The sequence below is a fragment of the Pezoporus occidentalis genome, unplaced genomic scaffold (assembly GCF_034315485.1).
Source record: "Pezoporus occidentalis ecotype Australia unplaced genomic scaffold, CSIRO_AGI_Poc_V1 ctg55, whole genome shotgun sequence".
Taxonomy (NCBI): domain Eukaryota; kingdom Metazoa; phylum Chordata; class Aves; order Psittaciformes; family Psittacidae; genus Pezoporus; species Pezoporus occidentalis.
Genome location: NW_026915888.1, coordinates 3,869,289 through 3,888,165, shown reverse-complemented (window position 1 = coordinate 3,888,165; position 18,877 = coordinate 3,869,289). Strand labels below are relative to the sequence as shown.

At 54.3% G+C, this 18,877-nt stretch overlaps 2 protein-coding genes across 6 annotated transcripts in view; one reads left to right on the top strand and one right to left on the bottom strand.

Annotated features, from left to right (window-relative positions):
• Positions 1–2,315: 2,315 nt before the first annotated feature.
• Positions 2,316–3,811, bottom strand: SOWAHA (sosondowah ankyrin repeat domain family member A). Its single transcript, XM_062638147.1, has one exon. It carries the CDS (start codon positions 3,689–3,691, stop codon positions 2,372–2,374), a length of 1,320 nt encoding a protein of 439 aa, XP_062494131.1. The 5' UTR covers positions 3,692–3,811; the 3' UTR covers positions 2,316–2,371.
• Positions 3,812–10,182: 6,371 nt separating this feature from the next.
• SEPTIN8 (septin 8) overlaps positions 10,183–18,877 on the top strand; it is a 37,232-nt gene continuing 28,537 nt past the window's right edge. For all 5 annotated transcript variants that reach the window (XM_062638158.1, XM_062638157.1, XM_062638156.1 and 2 more), the window contains exon 1: positions 10,183–10,349. In XM_062638158.1, the coding sequence (XP_062494142.1) occupies positions 10,320–10,349 (30 nt within the window). In that variant the 5' untranslated portion in view covers positions 10,183–10,319. The remainder of the gene's footprint in view (positions 10,350–18,877) is intronic.

The following is an 18,877-nucleotide window of genomic DNA, read 5'->3' as shown; positions in this document are numbered from 1 at the left end:
CCTTGCCAGCTCCACACCTCGGTGTTGCAACCTTCCTGCCAGGCCCCTGAGCACTGCCTGGGAATGCTGCAGGACAGGGCTGGTGTTGCTGGATCTCTCTATCACAGCACCTTATCTCTTCCGTGCCTCCCAGGAAGGAGTAGCAGTTTTCCCTGATGCTACCTGTTGCAATGAAGTGTTATCTTGGCTGTGATTTCTTGCTTTTCCTTTGACACAACAATACAGGAGCACCACAGCCTTCCTCCTCATTTCCTTATGGTGAAGTCACAGCCACGCTTTACAGGTTGGTTGGTTGCTTTTTAACCAGGAAAGCCTCCATCCTTGAACCTCACCTCTGACGCAAGTAGGCTTCGCTCTGAATTAGCACTGAAATCTCAGCTATTTGAAGAGGTACCAAGCTCAGAGCCACAACCAATGGGCAGACTTCCCCATGAGGCTGAGTCAAAGCGGGGAGTGTTTCCAGTCATGCAGAAACACAATGTGAACACACACACACACTGCTGTGGTTCCAGAAAACACAGGGGGAAAAGGGGTTTAATGCCAGCCTTTTTTTCCTCTGGAAGCCTGTGAGCTGACCCCATGCAGCACAAATCCAGGTTCCAAATGAGCACACTGGGCACTGGTCACAGCGACAGCTATGCAGCAAATAGGATTTTATTTCTCTTTAAACCCTACTCCAGGTATAGAAGTCAGGAGGGGCTGGAGCACCGGCATTCCCTTGGCAGCTTAAGCAGTTCACCACGGAAGCAGAGCAGTGCAGTGGAACCCAGGCTCCTACGGGAGCAGGTGGAGCAGCCCCTCTGCAGTCACGGGTAGGCTCCCAGCCACTCCAATGTCACCAACTTCAGGGAGATCACAGTAAAGTAAAAGAGGGCAGTGCTCCCCTCAGCACTGTCCTACAGCATTCCCTGCTGTAGGAGCATTCAGGAGAAGCCAATTACAGCCAATTAGAAGTAGGAGGCTTAATTCAAGGCTGAAAAAACAAACATTCCTGAAGTCACTGGCTTGGAAAGAAAGGCAAAGCATGCAACCAAGTGTTTCAGTGTGGGGACTGGAGCACCTGATGGGGCTGAAAAGCAAAGCAAGCGCAGTACCACCATCCCCTTCATCACCTCTGAAACACACAGGGGTTTCAGTTACATGGTTAGGTGATGGTTTGGCAGGCTGGCCCCAGGAGCTGGGCAGATTCTGTTCTTAGCTCTGCCCCTTTGTATTACCTTTAAGCAAACAGCAATTAAAAGAATAACCATCTCACTGCAGTGCATTAACCTGCAGTTAGCATGCTTTGGGGACCTACATGGAACTCTATAGATGGAACAATTCTGTTTCTAATATGAGTTAGTTTTAGGTCCATGATTCATGCTGCTGAGCCAAATTCTGCTTTAAGAGGTCATGCAGACATTGCATCATGAAACACCTAACGTAGCATAAAGCCCAAACTTTATAAACATTTATTGTAAGTAGGTCAAAATCAAAGGCCAAGCTTTAAATAAGAATCAGACATAGGAGCCTTTGTTTCCACTTGGCTACTCGGAAACTGCAGGATCCAATTCCCAGTTTTTCAGTTCAGTTTTTCACTATCAAGTATCAACAAGGGTTTTATTCAGAGTAAGTGACTGAATTCCAGTCAAGTTTAAGCATTCACAGTATCATCAAAGACATGTGGTTGGTACCACCCGGTCAGAAGGGCTTTCAGGAAGAGGAAAAGCCACAATTACAATGCTAACCTTGCTTCCAGGCTGAGGTAGACAGGTCATGGTGCTGATGGTGGGGTTTTAAGTTTTGTAAAGTAGTTCACGTACTAAACCACCTTAGGCAATAACTGCGATTGTTATGTTAGCATTTGTGATAGTGAGAAACTTTGCTTTGAAAAAGTACACAATTTGTTTCTAAATAGAAATATTCCTCTTCTGTTACCAAAATAGTCAGAAACATCATAGAAAACTATGCATCTTTCCTCTAAGAATTGAAGCCTGTGTAACAAGCCACATTCAAGTAGCCAGCTACCAGCTTGCTGTTCACAGTGTAAAATAAGCAATCCTTTACCTTACTTTTGCTCTCCAGCCAAGGAGCACAGATCAGGAAGGCTGTACCTTAAGCATTTTAACCTGTCTACACACACAGAGGTTTAGGTTTTCAACCATTAAGTATAAAGTTGGCAGTCTCCACCAACACATCAGCAGGACGGCACACACAGCATCTGCAGTGCTCCCGGGGTAGCTCCCTCTCCATGGGTGGCTGTGAGTTAGGTTTCAGCCAGTGGCCTCTGGGCCCCTGTCACTGCCATAGTCCAACATCCAAAAAGACAGGAGAGAAGAAATCGAGGCCCCGGTCGCATTATTAAACAATTTGGATCCCAAGAAGGCAGCGGCTAGTGGCCAAAGAACAGCTCAGAAACAGGTCTGCGCTTCACAACGACCTCCTCTTCCTCCTCCTCCATTACCTCGGAGAGGGAGGAATATGAAGGGAAGCCCCCTCTGGTCTTTGGCTTCCTCCTTGGGCCCGTAGTGGCAGCCAGGAGCTTGTTTAAAGACGAAGGCTTCCTTAAACCTTTGGTGAGATCGTAGAAAGCCATGTCGTCGGATATCACCCCCAGGAAAGTGCTCGTGGAGCTCAAGATGGAAGCTGCAAGCTTTGTGCTCTTCTTGATGGGCGCGGAGGGCTCCGTGCTGTGGGGAAGGCTGGGATCCCCCAGCAAGCGCCTGACCACAGAGGACGCCCCTTCCTTTAAGTACTGATGCGGCTTCTTCCCGCTGTAGTCCCGCAGGTCGGTCTTGGCGTGGTAGCTGTACACCAGCATGGTGATGATCTTCTCCTGGCCGTGGATGGCAGCCAGGTGAAGGGCTGTGTAGCCACCGTGCGACCTCGCATCCACGTTGACGCGGGTCCCCCCCTTCTCGGCCGCTCTGATGATGTTTGTCACCATGTCGCAGTTGCCGCTCTTGGCGGCCCAGTGCAGGGCGGTGAAGCCCGAGATGAAGTCCCTCCTGTCCGCCAAGCTGGCGTCGCCCAGCAGCAGCCCGTGGAGCTGCTGCGTCCACTGCCCGTCCGCAGCCATCACCAGCCACTGGTGCTCGGCCTGCTCCAGGGGCACCGCCGACGTCTCCTCGCTGGCCCGGTGGCTCTTGGGCGCCCGCCGCAGGTAGGGCGAGCGGGACCCGGCCTCCACCTCCGGGGGTGACAGAGGGGACCCCAGCGCCTCCGGCAGCCCCGGCGCGGCGGCGGGGGCCGGCACGCAGCGCACCGGCAGCATGCAGGGCTTGGGCAGCGGCTCCCGCCGGGCCCCCGCCGCGCCGCCGGGCAGCGGCACCGCGCCCCCGCCGCCCTGGAACAGACCCCGCAGCTCGGACACTGCCCGCGGCCCCGGCAGCTCCTCGGGGGGCGCCGGCGAGAGCCGCCCCCCGGGGACGGGCTCGGGGCCGCCGCCATCGCCCCCCGGCGCCAGCGCGGCTCCCGCTGGAGGGTCCCGGCGCAGCTCCCGCCGCAGGACCACGAACTTGGCGCCGTCGCGCTCCTTCACCACGGCCACGGCGTTCACCGCCGCCTTGAACCGCTCCCGCCGCGCCGCCGCGTCCCCGCCGGCCTCCAGCAGCGGCCGGAAGGCGCTCACCAGCTCGGTGTTGCGCACCCGCCCGCCGCGCTCCCGCAGGAAGCCCAGCACGGCCGCGGCGCTGAGGTCCGGCTCCTCCATCCCGCCGCTACAGGTGGTGGTGATGGAGTCGCCGCCGTCCAGCCCCGGAGCTGAGCCCTGAGGCCTCGGGGCTGGCCGCGATCCACAGCAGGAGGCACCTGCGGCGGCAGCGAGCGCGTCCCCCGCGGAGGTGAGGTGATGATGGGATGGGATGGGATCGGACCGGACCGCTCCGCCCCGCGCCGCCGCCTCCCCGAGGGAGCGGAGCGGCACCGGCGCCGGTCTCCACCCGCGGGGCGGTGCTGCGGGGAGGGACGCGGCCGGAGCAGGCACCTGCCCCGCGGCTCCGGGGAGCAGGGAGCGCACCCGCCTGACCCGGCCCCGCCGCGCTGATGCCTCCTCCCTCAGGGAGCCGAGCGTCGGTCAGGGCACCCGTAAGTCCGCGCTCGGAGCCTCCGCGGGCAGCGGCAGACGCTGCATTGATTCACTCCTCTGGCGGCTTCCTAAAGCGATTGTGTGTTCGTTTCAACAGCGAGTAAGTGGTAGCGAATGAGGTTTGGGTAGAAATCATTCTGCAAAGGCAGGTGTCCGTTCCCTGAGAAGCCTCTTCACAATCATAGAATCAGCCTGGTTGGGCAAGACCTTTAAGCTCATCCAGTCCAGCACTGCCGAGGCCACCACTAACCCGTGGCACTGAGGGCCTCGCCTACACGTCGTTTAAATACCCCCATGGACAGTGACTCCAGCCCTGCCCTGGGCAGCCTGTTCCAGTGCTGGAGCACCCTCTGGGGAAGGAATTGTTCCTCAGCTCCATCTAAGCCTCCCCTGGTGCAGCTTGAGGCCGTTTCCTCTTGTCCTGTCCCTTATTACTGTGTTCTGCAGGAGGTGTGATTCTATTACCTATATTTACCTCTATATTTATTACCTATTTTTTATCTACAATGTACATACGTCTATCTACATAGATGATTAACAACATCCCCGCATCTATTCATGTACATCTGGAGAAGAGAGCTTCACTGTTAAAAAGAGAGAAGCTGTGTCTGCTGCCGTATCAATTACTTCTGCTTAAGCACTCAACATGATTATTGTTCTCTCTTCTACAGGGAATAAAAAGAAATCCCAGGCAAATGCCTTTCCCCAGGCGGAGGAGTGGGGCTGAGGACCTCTCCGAGTGATGATGTTCAGCCTGCAAACTTGTGCTCTCCTACACAGAGTGTTGCAGCTGAGATCACTGCATTGATTCCTGAGTGGCTGAACAGCTTGTCTAGGAAAACAGCGAGAGAGACCGAGTGCCGAATGAGCATCAGCATGGAATGAAGGCAGATAAAAGTGGCTGTCTGTACAAGGGTGGGTAAGAATCCAGAAAATAGATGCGTTTTCAGTTTCACTGCCTTAGAACTCAATAAAATGGACTATCAGCCTGTGCTCAGTCTCTGTTTTGAAGGCAATTGGAGGCACGTCGATCCCCGCGCAGTGCATCTCCCTCCTCGCTGATGCTGACCTCCCTTCTGCCTCCTCACACCTCATACTGGTGGTGGAAGAGCCTCTTCCCACGCACTGCTCAGAGCATTCCTTTGGAGGCCCTTCCCCTTCTCTCTCCATCTTTGTGCAAAGCTCTGAAAAGCCATTTTATCTCTTGCTAACAACCTGGTGCTGAGCCAGTTCCTCAAAACCGCTTTGCTGCTGTAACGTTCTGTCGCATAATAGTGTGTAATCTTCATGCTGCGTGTAGCAATTCAGTATTTCTGTGGATTTCTACACCTCTTATTACTGCCTTTTGACACACATATGCAGCAGCCTCACCCTCTGCTCAGGCACCGGCTGGTGGCGAGTGTTCTGTGCTAGCAACGCCTTCTTTGCTCGTGGCATCACCATGGTTCTGCCTGGCCTGCTGTAGAGAGCTAATGCAGAGCATCCAGACATTAATTGCTATACTTTGGTTTCACTGTTGATTTCTTTTCCTTACTGGAATCCGTTGCAGGCGTAAGAGAATCTCAGCAGTCTGTGATTGCTGCACTGCAAACTTTTGAGTGTACCCTTGGATTATAGTTTGTGTCTGCAAATGAGGGAGAGGAGGAGGGAAACAGAAGAATAGGCTCTTATAGGAAACGGTTTCTTATGTTACAAATATTAAGGGACAAGTTGTTCCTATTGCTTGAGTTGGTTCAAGCACAGCAGGGTATGTCCTTGGGCTCACCCCTACGCTGAGGGTGTTTCTGTGGGTGCTTGTGGAGAGGTGCTGTGCTCCCTCCCTGCCTGCACGGGCATCCCGTCACCCCTCCAAGGGTTTGTGCTGGGTCAAGAACCCAAAGGAGGGGTGTTACCAACACTGTTCCCCACTGCAGGTCCTGGTGTTCCTCGTGGCCCCAGAGCAGAAGGACACAGGCCTGGAAGGCCATAGGAGAGGAGACAGGATGTCTGCACGTGCTCCTCGTGCCGTGCCAACCACAAACTGGTTGCTCTCGTTTTACTGCCTGACCAAGGTGCTCTTTTCCCACCCGCCTGTCCCACGTGCACTCACTCCATCCTTTGTGTGCAGCCCGTGCCGTGTGGTTGCGTTCCTCTGCGCAGTCTTGCTGTCAGTGGGTGCTAGGTTAGGCCTGTACTTTCTGTAATTAGTTAGAAAGCACCATTGTGGCTAATCCTCCAGCATGTCCTGTTTGCCAGCCTTTGCCTTTGTTAATCGTAGGGTCATAGAATGGTTCGGGTTGGAAAGGACCTTAAGATCATCCAGTTCCAACCCCCCTGCCATGGGTAGGGACACCATACACTAGACGATGAATGAATGGTATAATTGGTGCCTTTTGGTTGCCTACCTTTCAGCCAAGTGCCAAGCACCGAGGAACCAGACCCCAGTGAGCTCCTTTCAGTTTACTGAACATCAATCTCATTCTGATCAGGTTGTGCAGCAGAAATGAAGCTGTTTGAATGAATTTTACTAACATAGACAACAAAAGCCTGGGGCATCCTGGGTGCGGTGCTCATCCGTCCCCTGAGATTTCCAGCCTGAGAAAGCAGAAGTTTTTCTGTGTCACCAAAACCTACAAAGTATTTCTTGTCAGGCTATTTGCAGAACACTGTGGGCTGCTTCGGGGGAGATTTCAAGCCAACTGCCTCGGTATTTTTAAGCTCCTGGCTGGGGCACAAACAATGCACAGAAGCCCGTGATTGAATTCATTTACTACTACGGTTTTGAACACAAATATGGCAGGGTGCTGGCTCTGCGTCACAGGCTGCGGGGAGCTGCAGGGCCCCTATTTATAACCGTGGCACTGGGGAGAGTTGCTTTTGTGGTGAAGAAGTTCCACAAGCTTGCAGACTATCAACATCCCAGTGTAGTAAATGGCGCGGAGCCTGCAGCCTTCTCCCACCCCCTCAGGGAGGGAGGTAAAGGTTAACTGAGTAATTATGCACAGCACACCCAACCAGGAAATAAAGTGGGAGCTCAAGGAAAGCATTCAGTCAGAGCAAAGAAGTTTCTAGTGACACTTCAGGACTGAAGGAGATGGTAGCCAAGGTCCTGCTGCTTCCCGTGTGACATTCCCTGGGGAAAGTGAGGTGCCAGGATGGAAGCAACAGAGGAAGAGAAGGGAATCTGGGGGATAGTCTCGGTCAGACGGGGTGTCTCTGCTTTGCAGAAGGGTGAAGCTGAGGTGCTATTGACTACAGAGCATTTGTTCCGCAAGGAAAACTTATTTTCCTTCCAACTGAAATCAGGGTTCCCAGAATAAATAGGATGACAAAGCCCAGGATTTTCCACTTTCCTTGTTGATATTTTCATGTGAAACAAAGGGCGCGCATTGTGAAGGAAAATAGCTCTTCCTTTGTTCCATGGAGGAATGCAGTAACCTTCCATAGAGAAACAATCGAGCAAGTCTGAGAAGGGGCAGGGGCAGGGGCGGGGGGGAGGTTATTTGCAGATAAGAGGCATTTCTCATACATGAGCAAGGTTCAGCTCTGACTCAAGGACCTCAGTAAGTGGCTCAGACGACGTTCCTCAACAGCAACCACTCAGCTGCAGTTTTCCACGTGTCTCAGACTCTGTATTTATTAAATCCTGCTCATTCCACACGGATGAGGCAAGGACCCATCCCAAGCATCCCCCGGTTTTCAGTGGTGCCTGCAAGCTTGATGGGGTTCTAGCAGGACAATGCAAACCTGTCATGAGGTACAGTGCGGTGATGCTGCCCCTTAGCATTAGGAAGCAGGGAAGTTCAGAGCCTGTTTCCAGCCATCCCACTTACACTCACTGGGACGCTCAGTGTGCACAGGGAAAATGGACCCACAGCTCCTACTGACTTCCAACTCTTACGTAGAAACACCTTTTAAGTGCCATATATTGTCAGTATAACCGATGAAAGTTTAATAAGGTGTTTGGTGGGGGGGCTGCTGAAAGAGCAGCTATGAAACCATCTGATCACCATTTGATTGTGGATAATCCCCAGGAGGACACACTGCAAGAAATGAATAGTTACCAACAACCTGCTTCCTCCAGCCTGCACTGAAAACATGAAGGACTCTGTTGATCTGCACTGCCTGGTTTGAAGATCAAGGATTCTGCTCAGCCCTGAAGGATGCAGCGGCTTCACAAGGCCCTGAGCTTGATGCTGCATTCATGTGGCAGGTATGATGATCACTCAATCCCCGTGGCTGTGTGTGAAGTAAGAGGGGCTGTGAGAACGTTTATTTCTCTCTACCTTCATTGCCTGTACCCGGGGTCACAACATGAAGGGGTAAAGCTGATCTCCCCATCATCACAACTACTGCAATGCTACACAGCAAGGGGCATTTTCCTTCTTCTCCTCAGGACAAAGAGGTTCCAGGGACACATTTGTGTCTCTCCAGTCCTTTGTACTCTCTGCCCCAGCACTTTACCTGTAGAAAATTCACAGTTTATCCTACATTCACTGTGCATTTAGCAGGTAAAATATTCCACAGTGTTAAAATCCTTGCAGGAGCATCCATCACTGTAATACATGTCTATTACATTGAGCCACTAGGAATAATTTACATAACAACTGATGCCTTAGCAGTTAAAGGAGCCACCAAATCAAATTCCCTCTGCTGGAAGCAGTTGTTTCAATGCATGTGAAGCTTTTGAAAGTGGCAGGTTCCTCTTGAATTTGCATTAGCATTGTGCTTTCTGAAATAAGGAGCTGTTCGAAGATACCTGCGAGCTTCTACACACTGCGGTCCTGCCCCGTGCTGGGGGACACAGGGAAGAGAAGCTCTCAGCTGCACAGCTCAGCCCAGCCAGGGGCATCAATGCTGGCCTTTGAGCCTTTGCAATGGCTCAGAATTCCCGTTATGCCACGGATCTTTGCATCTGCTCCCAGAAGCCAGTAGCTGCCTGGGAATCAGCTCTGTGAGCCTCCTGTCGTTACATTCTGCACTTCATTGGCAGGAAAAGAGCTTTTAATGAGTAGAAGTCAATCACTTCTCCCAAAGCACCTGCCATAATGGCATTTAAATGTGTGTTAAACAAGACTTTTACATTGTCTTCAATCAGGACTCCCAAGCTTGCCTGTAAAGAAAGGAGGGAAAAAATAGTACAAAGAGCAGGGGCTGTGACAGGAAGAAGGTTGGGGGGATTTGGTCATTTCTGGTGGCCTAAGGAAATAGATGAAGAGATGGTGTTCAGCAATGGCCTGTTCGTAGAAATGCGGTATTTTTGCAACCTATCTCTGGGCTGAACTAATGCATGCATTAGCAGAATTAACCTGGTTACAGGCTGTCCACTCAATGAGGGCAGAAAAGCTCCTCTTGTGACCTGCCGTGGATCTGTCACTGCAAGAAGCACATCACTTGGGTAACACCTCAGAAAATGCCTTGGAACTGCTTAAAGGGAGGATACAACCTTCTTCCTAACCTCTGATCCACCAAAGCACTTGCATTTGCAGGGCAGGGGATGGATGTGGGCTGTAGGTTTGCTCTAGTGACTCAGCTGTGTGCCCGAGAGGAGAGCGGCTCTGGAGAGCTGTTCATTCATAGGTGCACTGCAGCAGAGGGCACCAGAAAGCAAGGGAAACTTTGCGCTAGCAGCTGGTAAAATACCAGCGTCTTTGTGGGTGCTGGTGCCGGGATTGGCTTTGCGCTTTACGTGGGAAGCGATGATGAAGAAAGACTCGACGGTCCTCTGCTGCGTGTGTTAGCTTACACAGGCAGCGTGATGGCTGCAAGCTGTTGGCATCCAGGCTCAAACCCACACCGTGGCTGCAACTTCGGTGTAACCCCCGTGGGTGACAGGCGCCGCGGGTGTCTCTCGGCCTCCCAGCCCGCCGAACGCTTGGGAACAGGGGGAGAGGGGTCCCCGCATCCCTGCGCGCATCCCCCGCGCCCCGCCGAGGATGCTCCAAACTCGCGTTCTCCCGGCCGCGGGCCGCGCTCAGCGCGATGTCCCCGTCCCCGCACCCGCCGCCCGCAGCGGACCCTGCGGCGGGCACGGAGCGGACCTCCGGGGCCTTCCCCCGCCCGGCTCCGGGGCCGGGCTCGGGCTGCCCCCGCCCCTTCCCGCCCCCGGCCGGTGCCGGTGCCCGGCCCCCGGTTCCCCCCGGTCCCGTCGGGCGGCGCCTGTGGCGGGCGGAGGGGAGTTTCCAGGAAGTGGCCATATTGGATCCATTCAGCCGCATCCACCCGCGGCGGGGACAGCCGCGCTCCCGCCGCCGGAGCCGCGCCAGCCCCGGCCATGGCCGCCACCGACCTGGAGCGCTTCTCGGTGAGCAGCGGCGGGGCCCGGCCCCGCTCGCACGGACTCGGGGGGGTTCCTCCTTTGGCGGTGGTGGGGAATAACCCGGCCGATGGCGGGGCCGGGGCAGCCGGGTGGATGCGCCGGGAGCTGGACCCGTGTGCGCGGCCGCTGCCCGCCAGCACCCGCAATCACGGACCCGGCTGCGGATGGGGGAACCCAGACCCGGCTGTGGGGCTGGGGGGGACCCGGACCCGGCTGCGGGATGTCGGGACCAGGACCCGGCTGCAGGAGGCTCTCGGGAGCGGGGCGCAGCCGGTGCCCTCGGCAGGGTGCGGGGAGGGTCCTGCGGGAAGGAAGGCTGGAGGGTACATGGGCAGGGAAGCTCCGAGGCCTCGGTGCGCGCTCTGATGCTGCAGCCGGTACCGAAAGCCTGTGGCGAGTCCGCCCTGGATGGCCAGGATGCTCGGGAGGGCTATCCGATACCCGTGTGTCTGCAAGCATGGAGCACCCCGCAAAGCGGGGAGGGAAGAAATGGGGTCAGAGCTTCCTCAATAAGAATTATTTACATCCCGCCGGTATGCAAACACTCTGGAGCAGCCAGTTAACTTAACGGGGTGTGTGTGTATGTAATACTGCAAGGGACACGGCGGTTCAGACACGGGCAAAGCAAACTCTTGAGGCGAGCTGCTCTCTGAGCCGGTGTATGAAGGAGGCTGTACAGCAAACATGGAGCATGACCCCTGCACCGCCGCCTCTGCAGCTCACATGTTGTATAACTGCTGTCGGAAGTCAATCTGCCCAAAATCTGTGTCGGCTCAAAACTATTCTTTGTCTACAGCTTGGTTGTGGTGTTGTTGTTGGAGGGGCTGTTGTAATTAAACAGCTCGGAGACGCATCCTGCAGCCTTGCGGAGCTAAAAGCGTTTCCTCACATTGAACAGCGTAGCTCTCAAAAGTCAGCAATGTCTGGTGTGATATTGCTGAACAAACTGGGCACAGCAGCGCTGGTTGTCTGGGTTATGGATGTGCCACTGGAGCACAAACAAGCCCCTGCTGCTGTTTTCTCTCTAAACTGCTTTTTGCCAAGAATCTCAAACTCTGCTTCATTTCTTTGAATCCTGGCCCAAAAGTTTCCAGCTCGAGAATGAATTTGCAAGACTGTGACTGGCATAGAGCTTGCAGAAAGGAAAATTGATTGGAGGCTCTCTATTTAGGAAAGCAAACGCTTCCCGGCTCTGGGAGAGGGGATCGAGGGGAAGCCTCCGTGGCAGGGAATAGGAGCCGCCTCACTGCAATTCTCTGCATTTGCATCATGTATAATAAATAGTTTTAGTGTTAATTTGGGGTGTGTGCAGTGCCTGTGCGGGCTTTCAGAGGTGTTGAGGAACCTAAAATACTGCCATGCCCTAGGAGAAACTTAAACCTTCTTCGGTGCGTACTTGAGCGCTTGCTGTGCTTGCGTCAATGCTCTATCACTTTAGTTACAACAGAAGGGAGGAGGGCAGCTCCTGAAGGTGCTTGGCTCTCATTTGGGCACCAGAGTGAAGTGGCCGGGCTCCAACATGACTTTAGTGCCCAACTCCGTAAGGATAAAACCTGCTTGCTTTGTGCAGGTGCTGGGTGAGTTCATAGGGACCTGCAGGGCCAGGGGATGTGGTGATCGGGTCATGGAACTTGGCATCTGGCAGAGGTGGGTGGGAGAGCAGCATCTCGATTCCATTTGATCTGGAGTCAGGATGGTCCCAGCTGCTGCCTCCTTTATCCTTGGTGTATGTCTCTGCTCTGATGCTGTTCCTCTAGCGTGGAGCCTCATGATTCAGGTGTTCCGGGTTGCTCTCTGCAGGGTTCACAGCTCTCTTGGTGCCACTTCATGTCACCGTGCCTCAGTTTCCTGTGTGGGAACAGCTCAATGCTGCCAACAAGAGGTGATAAGAAACTGATTTATTTTTACCAGCTGATTGTATCTACAGTAGGAAGCAGCGATGAAACAGCCTCTGAAGGAGGGCTCTGGTACACAATAGGTCACGCTGCTCAGATGGGTGAAGCTATTTTTAAGTGTCCAGCTGACACTGACATCCTGGATTTTGATGACCTTTGGGTTTGGATAATGTGTTTTCAGAACTCCCCAGATGCATGCTCCCCTTGTGCAGTCCTCCAGAATGCCTCTGTCTCCAGCACAAAGCAGTTCCCTTGAAGTACTGCTGTTGGAAATGACCAACAAAAGCAAATGAAAGGAAGCTCACCCATAGAAAGCTGCCTGTAAGGCAGCACAATCACACCCAAACCTTTGTTTTTGTGAATGCAGTGCTTGTGAGAGACCCTGTTCAGGGCTTGGTCTGCAAGTATTGCTTCTAGACCCCCAGGCCAGTTGTTGTCATCACAGTTAACAACCAGAGTGGAAGGAAGGCATCGGCCTTCTTCAGTTATGAAGTTACGTTATGAAGTACTTCAGTCTGTCATCAAACTTAGAGCTTCTCCGTGGCCTGGTCTGGCTGGTGCTGAGCTGGCACATGTGGCTCTGTGCTGGAGCAGACGCTGGCAGCAGTAGCTGGGTGTTGGTACGTTGAGTGGGAACCAGCCCAACCAATGCGTGCAAGAAGAAGGCAGAAAGCGCATGAAATCCATTGGGGAAATGCAGAAGTTCTGGGGGGAGCTGGGAAGCCTGAAGGAGAAGCAACCAGAGATGTGCAGGTGAATAAACGGGATGAGATGTGAGACTGAGGCTCTCCAACTGTTTTGCTTTTGAGAAGGTTTTTCAACCCCCCCAAGATCGATTCCTTTCTCTTCTTAGGTAAACCCCGTTGGCTTCCTGCTTAACTATCTGCATTAACACACTGAGGGGCTTTGCATAAGGGCCTGTAGGGACAGGCCAAGGGGAATGGCTTGAACCTGCCTGAGGGGAGACTGAGATGAGCTCTTAGGCAGAAGCTCTTCCCTGTGAGGGTGCTGAGGCGCTGGCACAGGGTGCCCAGAGAAGCTGTGGCTGCCCCATCCCTGGCAGTGCTCAAGGCCAGGTTGGACACAGGGGCTTGGAGCAAGCTGCTCCAGTGGAAGGGGTCCCTGCCCGTGGCAGGGGTTGGAGCTGGAGGAGCTTTAAGAATTAGTGCTCCTTGGAAGATCTTGCCAGAAAAGCACCACTTTGCACAGAGAAAACTAAACCCCATCTTCCTCACTGGGAACAGGCGGTGCTGTGGTTCTTTGTGAGCTGCTGAGCTGGGGGGGCCTGGCCACTTTGCAGCTTGGGGTGAGCGTTACCTGTTCTCACACCACTGCCTTCTTACGGCCTGCTCCCAGCCCTGTGAGAGCAGAGGGACCTTTGAACCCTGTTCCTGCCATAGCTGCAGGGCTCTGATAAACTCCATGCGTTTCTGCTGCTGTTTGCTGTGAGGTCGTGTGCAGCCTGAATCTGATCCTCTGCGTGAAGGGGCCGTGTTACACCTTAGTCCATGAAAGACGGGCACGAGGAGCGAGCTGAGAAGAGCTCTGTGAACCAGAGCCGTTGCAGAAGTCTCACACTTAGCATAGGCTTACATTTTCTTTTAATCAAACTCTCAAGGAAAACATTTCCATGGCTCAGTTCCAGTGGAAGCCGGGGTTTGTTTGGATCCAGCCATCCCCCTGCCCTGTTCTCTCTTTCCCAGCCAGTGGCACCGTTCGGAAGCTCCAGGGTTAAATTTCCTTGCCTGTTTTCGCCATTCAGTTATTCTCCCTTAGCCTGGAAAACCCGGCCATGCCCCATGCAGCGTGGAACAGAAGTGACAGATTTTTCCCCAAGCTGGTCGGAGGCTCAGGAAGCGAGCCCAGCGGGAGCAGCCCTTTCCCTCTGCCGCGGCCGCCTCCTGCCTGTAGCGCCTGCTTTTTGGGGAAGGAGCAATGGGGAAAACGCTCTTCCACGGGAGGAGACCAATTGGCGGTTGCCTCTCCGAGCCCTGCAGTCCCTCCCCGGGAGGCTGGCGCAGGAAGCCGGCTCTGCCTGCTCGGACCACAGCGGCAATTAGCAGAGCCGCAGCCCATCGCGGCTCCGGCTCCTCTCGCTGCTGTACGCGCCGGGAGCAGGCGCTGCCCAGGAGCAGCCGGGTCCGTCCTGGGGCTGCGCCCCTCGGTGCCGGCAGCAGGGATGCGGCGCGGTGCGGTGCGTGGGATGGGAGCTGCCGGGCGCTGCGTGCCCTCGGCAGCGGCAAAGCGGAACCGGCGCCTCCCTTCCAGGAGCCAGCCGTGGCAGCGCCCATGCCCAGCGCTCTGCGCTGTTGGTGCTCCCTGCGCTCCCTTGGCTCGCAGCTCGGGAGGGGCGGCAGCGCGATGCTGGATGAGCCCTTCCTGCGTTGTGCAATTGGGAGGAATCTGGGAGGCGGCAGGGCAGAGGGAGACGTGCAGGGTGTGGGCAACGCTGCTTCCACCCGCCCGCGTGGGGCAGGGGCACGGTTATGTGATTAACTGTGATTACTCACTACATGTCTCGGGCACATTGAGGCTGTGGATGGGAGAAGCTGCTCTGCTTGGTTCAGATTTGCTGCAAGCCTTAGAAATGTTGTCCTGTCCCGTGCTGTGCTTTAACGAGGTGGGGCCTGTGTGCTCATGCACTGCTTGTTTCTCCCCTTCTCCACATCCACATGGCTGGAGTTATATCTGAAGCTTCGCATTTGTATTCATGTCATGTAAAAGCACCAGATGGGTGGCAAGAGATCCCATCTCTGCTCCCAGAGCAGCTCAAGCGAGGAAAGAATCCTGAAGGTGTCGCTTCTCCTCAGTCCCAGCCGTGTCCTTTCTTTCCAGAACATCTTCCCTGATGTAAGCACTTGTGCTCGCCTCCAACTTGTGACATTTGGGTACAAAAGGTGGAGCCAGTTGGAATTGGCCCCATCCCCAATGGGGTGCCAGTGGGGATTTTTAGAGGGCTGGGGCAGAACAGTATCAATGAGAGCTGCGGGCTCCTCGGGTACATCCCCAGTCACGGCTCTGCTTGTGGGCTGAGCAGGGCCCGCGGGGTCAGCCCTGTGGAGGCACCGCTCTGTTTGGATGTTCAGATTCCTTTGTGAAGCCAGGAAGCGTCTGTCTCCCACACACATGGAATTCCAGAGATGTCAGAGCCGGAGAAGGTTCCCATGGAGCGCGCTGCCTCGGGGCTCTTGCCCTCTCCGGCTCCCGCAGCCTCCAACCCAGATTGTTGTGGAAGCGAGAGAGCCTGGATGGGTTTCCTGGAGGGACCTGGGGCTGCTCCCGTGCTGTGCATGAGGTGCTGCCATGAGCCCGTCACCGCTGCCTGACGTGTGCAGGGAAACATGTGGGGAATGCACCCGGAGCCCTCCACGGGCACCGCGCGTTCCAGCTGGTTCTGGCTGTGACAGCGGGGCAGGACGCATCCCTCAGCCCCCGGGGAGCAGCGCACAGGCACGTCTGCAGCTGCCGCCGGGCGGAAGCGTGTGCCCAGCGATCCTGGGGCTCACTGGGAAGTCGAACGTTCCCGCAGCAGCACCCAGGGCTGCTCCGGCCAGTCGGTGGGAGAGGAGACCCACGATGCTGCGTTAGGTATCGTGTGTGGCCCTCCTGGTGCTCAGGCTGTGTGAGGCTGTGATACCGGGGCAGGGGGGCATTGCTGGGCCTCTGGTCCAGACCCTGCTTCCAAGAGGCTGCTGCAGGCTTTGGTTCCTAATCCAATTGATCGCAGCTTTCAGCTCTGCCACAGTGGACGAGCGGCTAGCGCCAGCCTCCCCGTAACGCTCTCCTTCCCCCATCTTCTGCAGCAAAGGTGTTTCCAGCTCCTGTTTGTGAACATGGACTTAATTCTGTATTTACATACAGAATGAAGAGCCCTTTCAGTTTATCTCTTTGCTGTGTGTGTTTCTCAGATAGAGTTTTTCTTCTTGCTTTCTATTGCCTCAAGTCTTCACATTAAAGCTGTTCTGTGCTAATACGCTGTGAGGCTTTCTGGAGGCAGGTGGGTACATAGCAATCGGCTTATTAGCACGATGGCTCTGCTAAAGCTCATGGAGCTGGGTGGCTGTAATGCATAAAACTTCTCTTTCTGGTGTCTCCCAGGGAGTAGCACAGGGAGACTTGTCCAGGAGCTGGAAGAGCTCTTTGTGGGCACGCTTATGGTGTAAGGCAGACTGGGGAGAGCATCAGTGGTGACCAGAACTCTTGGGTTCCCACTATATCCCTGTTCCCTCGTCTAAAAATACCCTGACTAATAGCATGTATTGTAATCAGGCAATAAATTCTGGACACGTTTGTGGGAATTAGCCATGTTTATTTTAAGTGGTAACTAAAACAAGCAATCTCGGTGGCTGGTATCCAGCACGGCTCCTTCGGCACGGTGGGGATCCAGGCCCTTCTTCAGCGCTTCTTTCCAACTGCCCCAACCCTTTTCCATGCCAGTCCTGAGGGGCAGGCACCGAGCTTCCCTCTCGGCTTTGTCCCACAGAAGTTGCCCTTGCCAAGTGTCTCCTCCTCTTCCTCGTGGTAGCATGGGGATGGGAAGGGATCCACTGATGAGGTCAGTGGAGTGCAAGCTGGGAAGCATCTGCTGCCTTGGGTGAACTTGGGAAAGTCTCTTGCTTATCTTAAGGTGATAAGATTAATCCTGTCAGGGTTCTTGGGAAGTTCCATTAAATCAAAAGCCTCAGCACCTTCTGAAGAAGTAACTTGGCAAAGAACGGGGCTTGGGCACTCTGGTGCAATGGGGTTTGTCTGCACTTTGGGTTCTTTTGGAACAGACTGCAGGAAAAGTTGTGTTTGTGTTTTGGGCTTTGCTTTCTTGGTTTTGAAGAGCTTCTGGGGGCTGGAATTCTTGGGCTGACGAAAAGCTGAACTTTCTCATCCTTTGAGGTCAGCTTGGAGGAAATGTCTCTCATTTTTGGTTCCAGAGTTTTCTGTTTTAACCAACTTCCCTTATTCTCAAAGGCAACATTCATGTTTGCAAAACACTCTGTGCATAATGCCCGGCAAATCCTGCTTTGCTCCTTTGTGAGCTCTCCTCCAGGACTCGTGAGCGGGACAAAATGCATCCTTTCTTAACGGAGAAAGACCTCACTATTAATTAATTAGGCTCCATAAATGTTATAGGGAAATCACTAAATAACAGCTTCAGGGAAGGAAGCCTGTGGGAATTCTGCTTTCAGTGTAGAAAGAGAGGGATTTAAGCCAGAAACAGTTTGCTTGCAGAACACTAAAGCTGATGTTGCATTCACAGGTTGTGAATGTATCATCTTGGATGCATGTTGTATAGGAAGTGATGAGAGGCTTTACTCTCCCATCAGACTCGGCTCTGAACATCCCCAGAACCTCCTGTTTCAAGCCTGTGCCAGTTCACTGGGTGCTGGAGACGTGTGTAGGATGCTGTTCCACGGGTTGTTGTTTTGGTTTTAAAGGAGGGAAGGCTGAAGCAAAGCTGAAGGCAGCCCCTGAGGTTCAGCCCTTCACTCACGGAGGCTGCAGTGGGCAAGCTGGTGCACAGGGGGAATATGTCCAGTGTGTCTGGGGAGCATCCTCTGTCCGGTGCATTGCTGGGATATCAGTCCAAGGTGTGCCGCAGGAATCAAGCCCCACTTTGGCACCAGCAGCTCCGGTTCAGGGAAGCAGTTAAGGAGTTTCTCCCTTCAAAGGAGTTTCTCACTTGAATCCCTGAACACCTTCCTATGGGCAGGTGACTGCGGTGAATGTTTAGGATGTTTGCAGGTGCGCCCCAGAGCGATTGCATTGGGCATGTGGGATGCTGGCTTCTTTTCCCAGGATGGTGAGCGCTGCTCTTCTCAATGCCCTCTCTGCTCTCGGGCTTTATGAATTGCTCTGAAAGACAGGTCCAAAAGCTCTCAAGAAAGCATCACTTCAGGCAGCATAACCTTTAGTTAGCCCCAAAGGAGAGAACCTCAGCTTTGAGTCCTCTCACCTCTGCAGCGTAAAGAGACTCCATATCTGGTTTCTTCAGCGATGTTTCTGCCTGCCTGGGGTGCAGCTGGGAGCCGGAGGGATGTGAATAAAAGCTCGAGTGTCTGGGAAAATTCCTGGCATTCTTAGGAGAGCGGTTTAAAGGGGGGCTGGGAATTGTGTTGGTTCAGTGTGAGGTTTTTGTTGGGGGACGTCAGTGTGGGCTGGGAGCTTGCTGGGAGCATGCAGCAACTGGGGATGAGGGGGTGATGTGGAGGGATGGCTCCGGTGGGCTGTGCTGGAGAAGGGAAGGAGGTGAATGAAGGCCCCTGGGGCTCTGCCGTGCTGTTGTGGGGCGGGGGAAGAGCAGTGTTAGGCATCGCAGTGTCACCATTTACAGTTCTTTAGGGCTGTCACAGCAGGGAAAACACCATTGCTCTCCCTGCGTAGCAATGGCAGAGGGGCTCACCCCATCTCAGACGTGTGGGACTGGCTGCGTACCACCACAGCAGGTTGCTGTTGTAGGACAAGTGGTAAACCAGCATAAACCCCACTGCTAAGGTTTCCTCCGTGGCCTTATTTTCACTCCCTCTCTCCTTCCCCCAGCCTGTTATGAAGTGCTCCACAATGGGGATGGGGAATTTTAAGTACACACTTAAGATTATCTGAAACCTTCAGCTGAGTCCGTGCCTG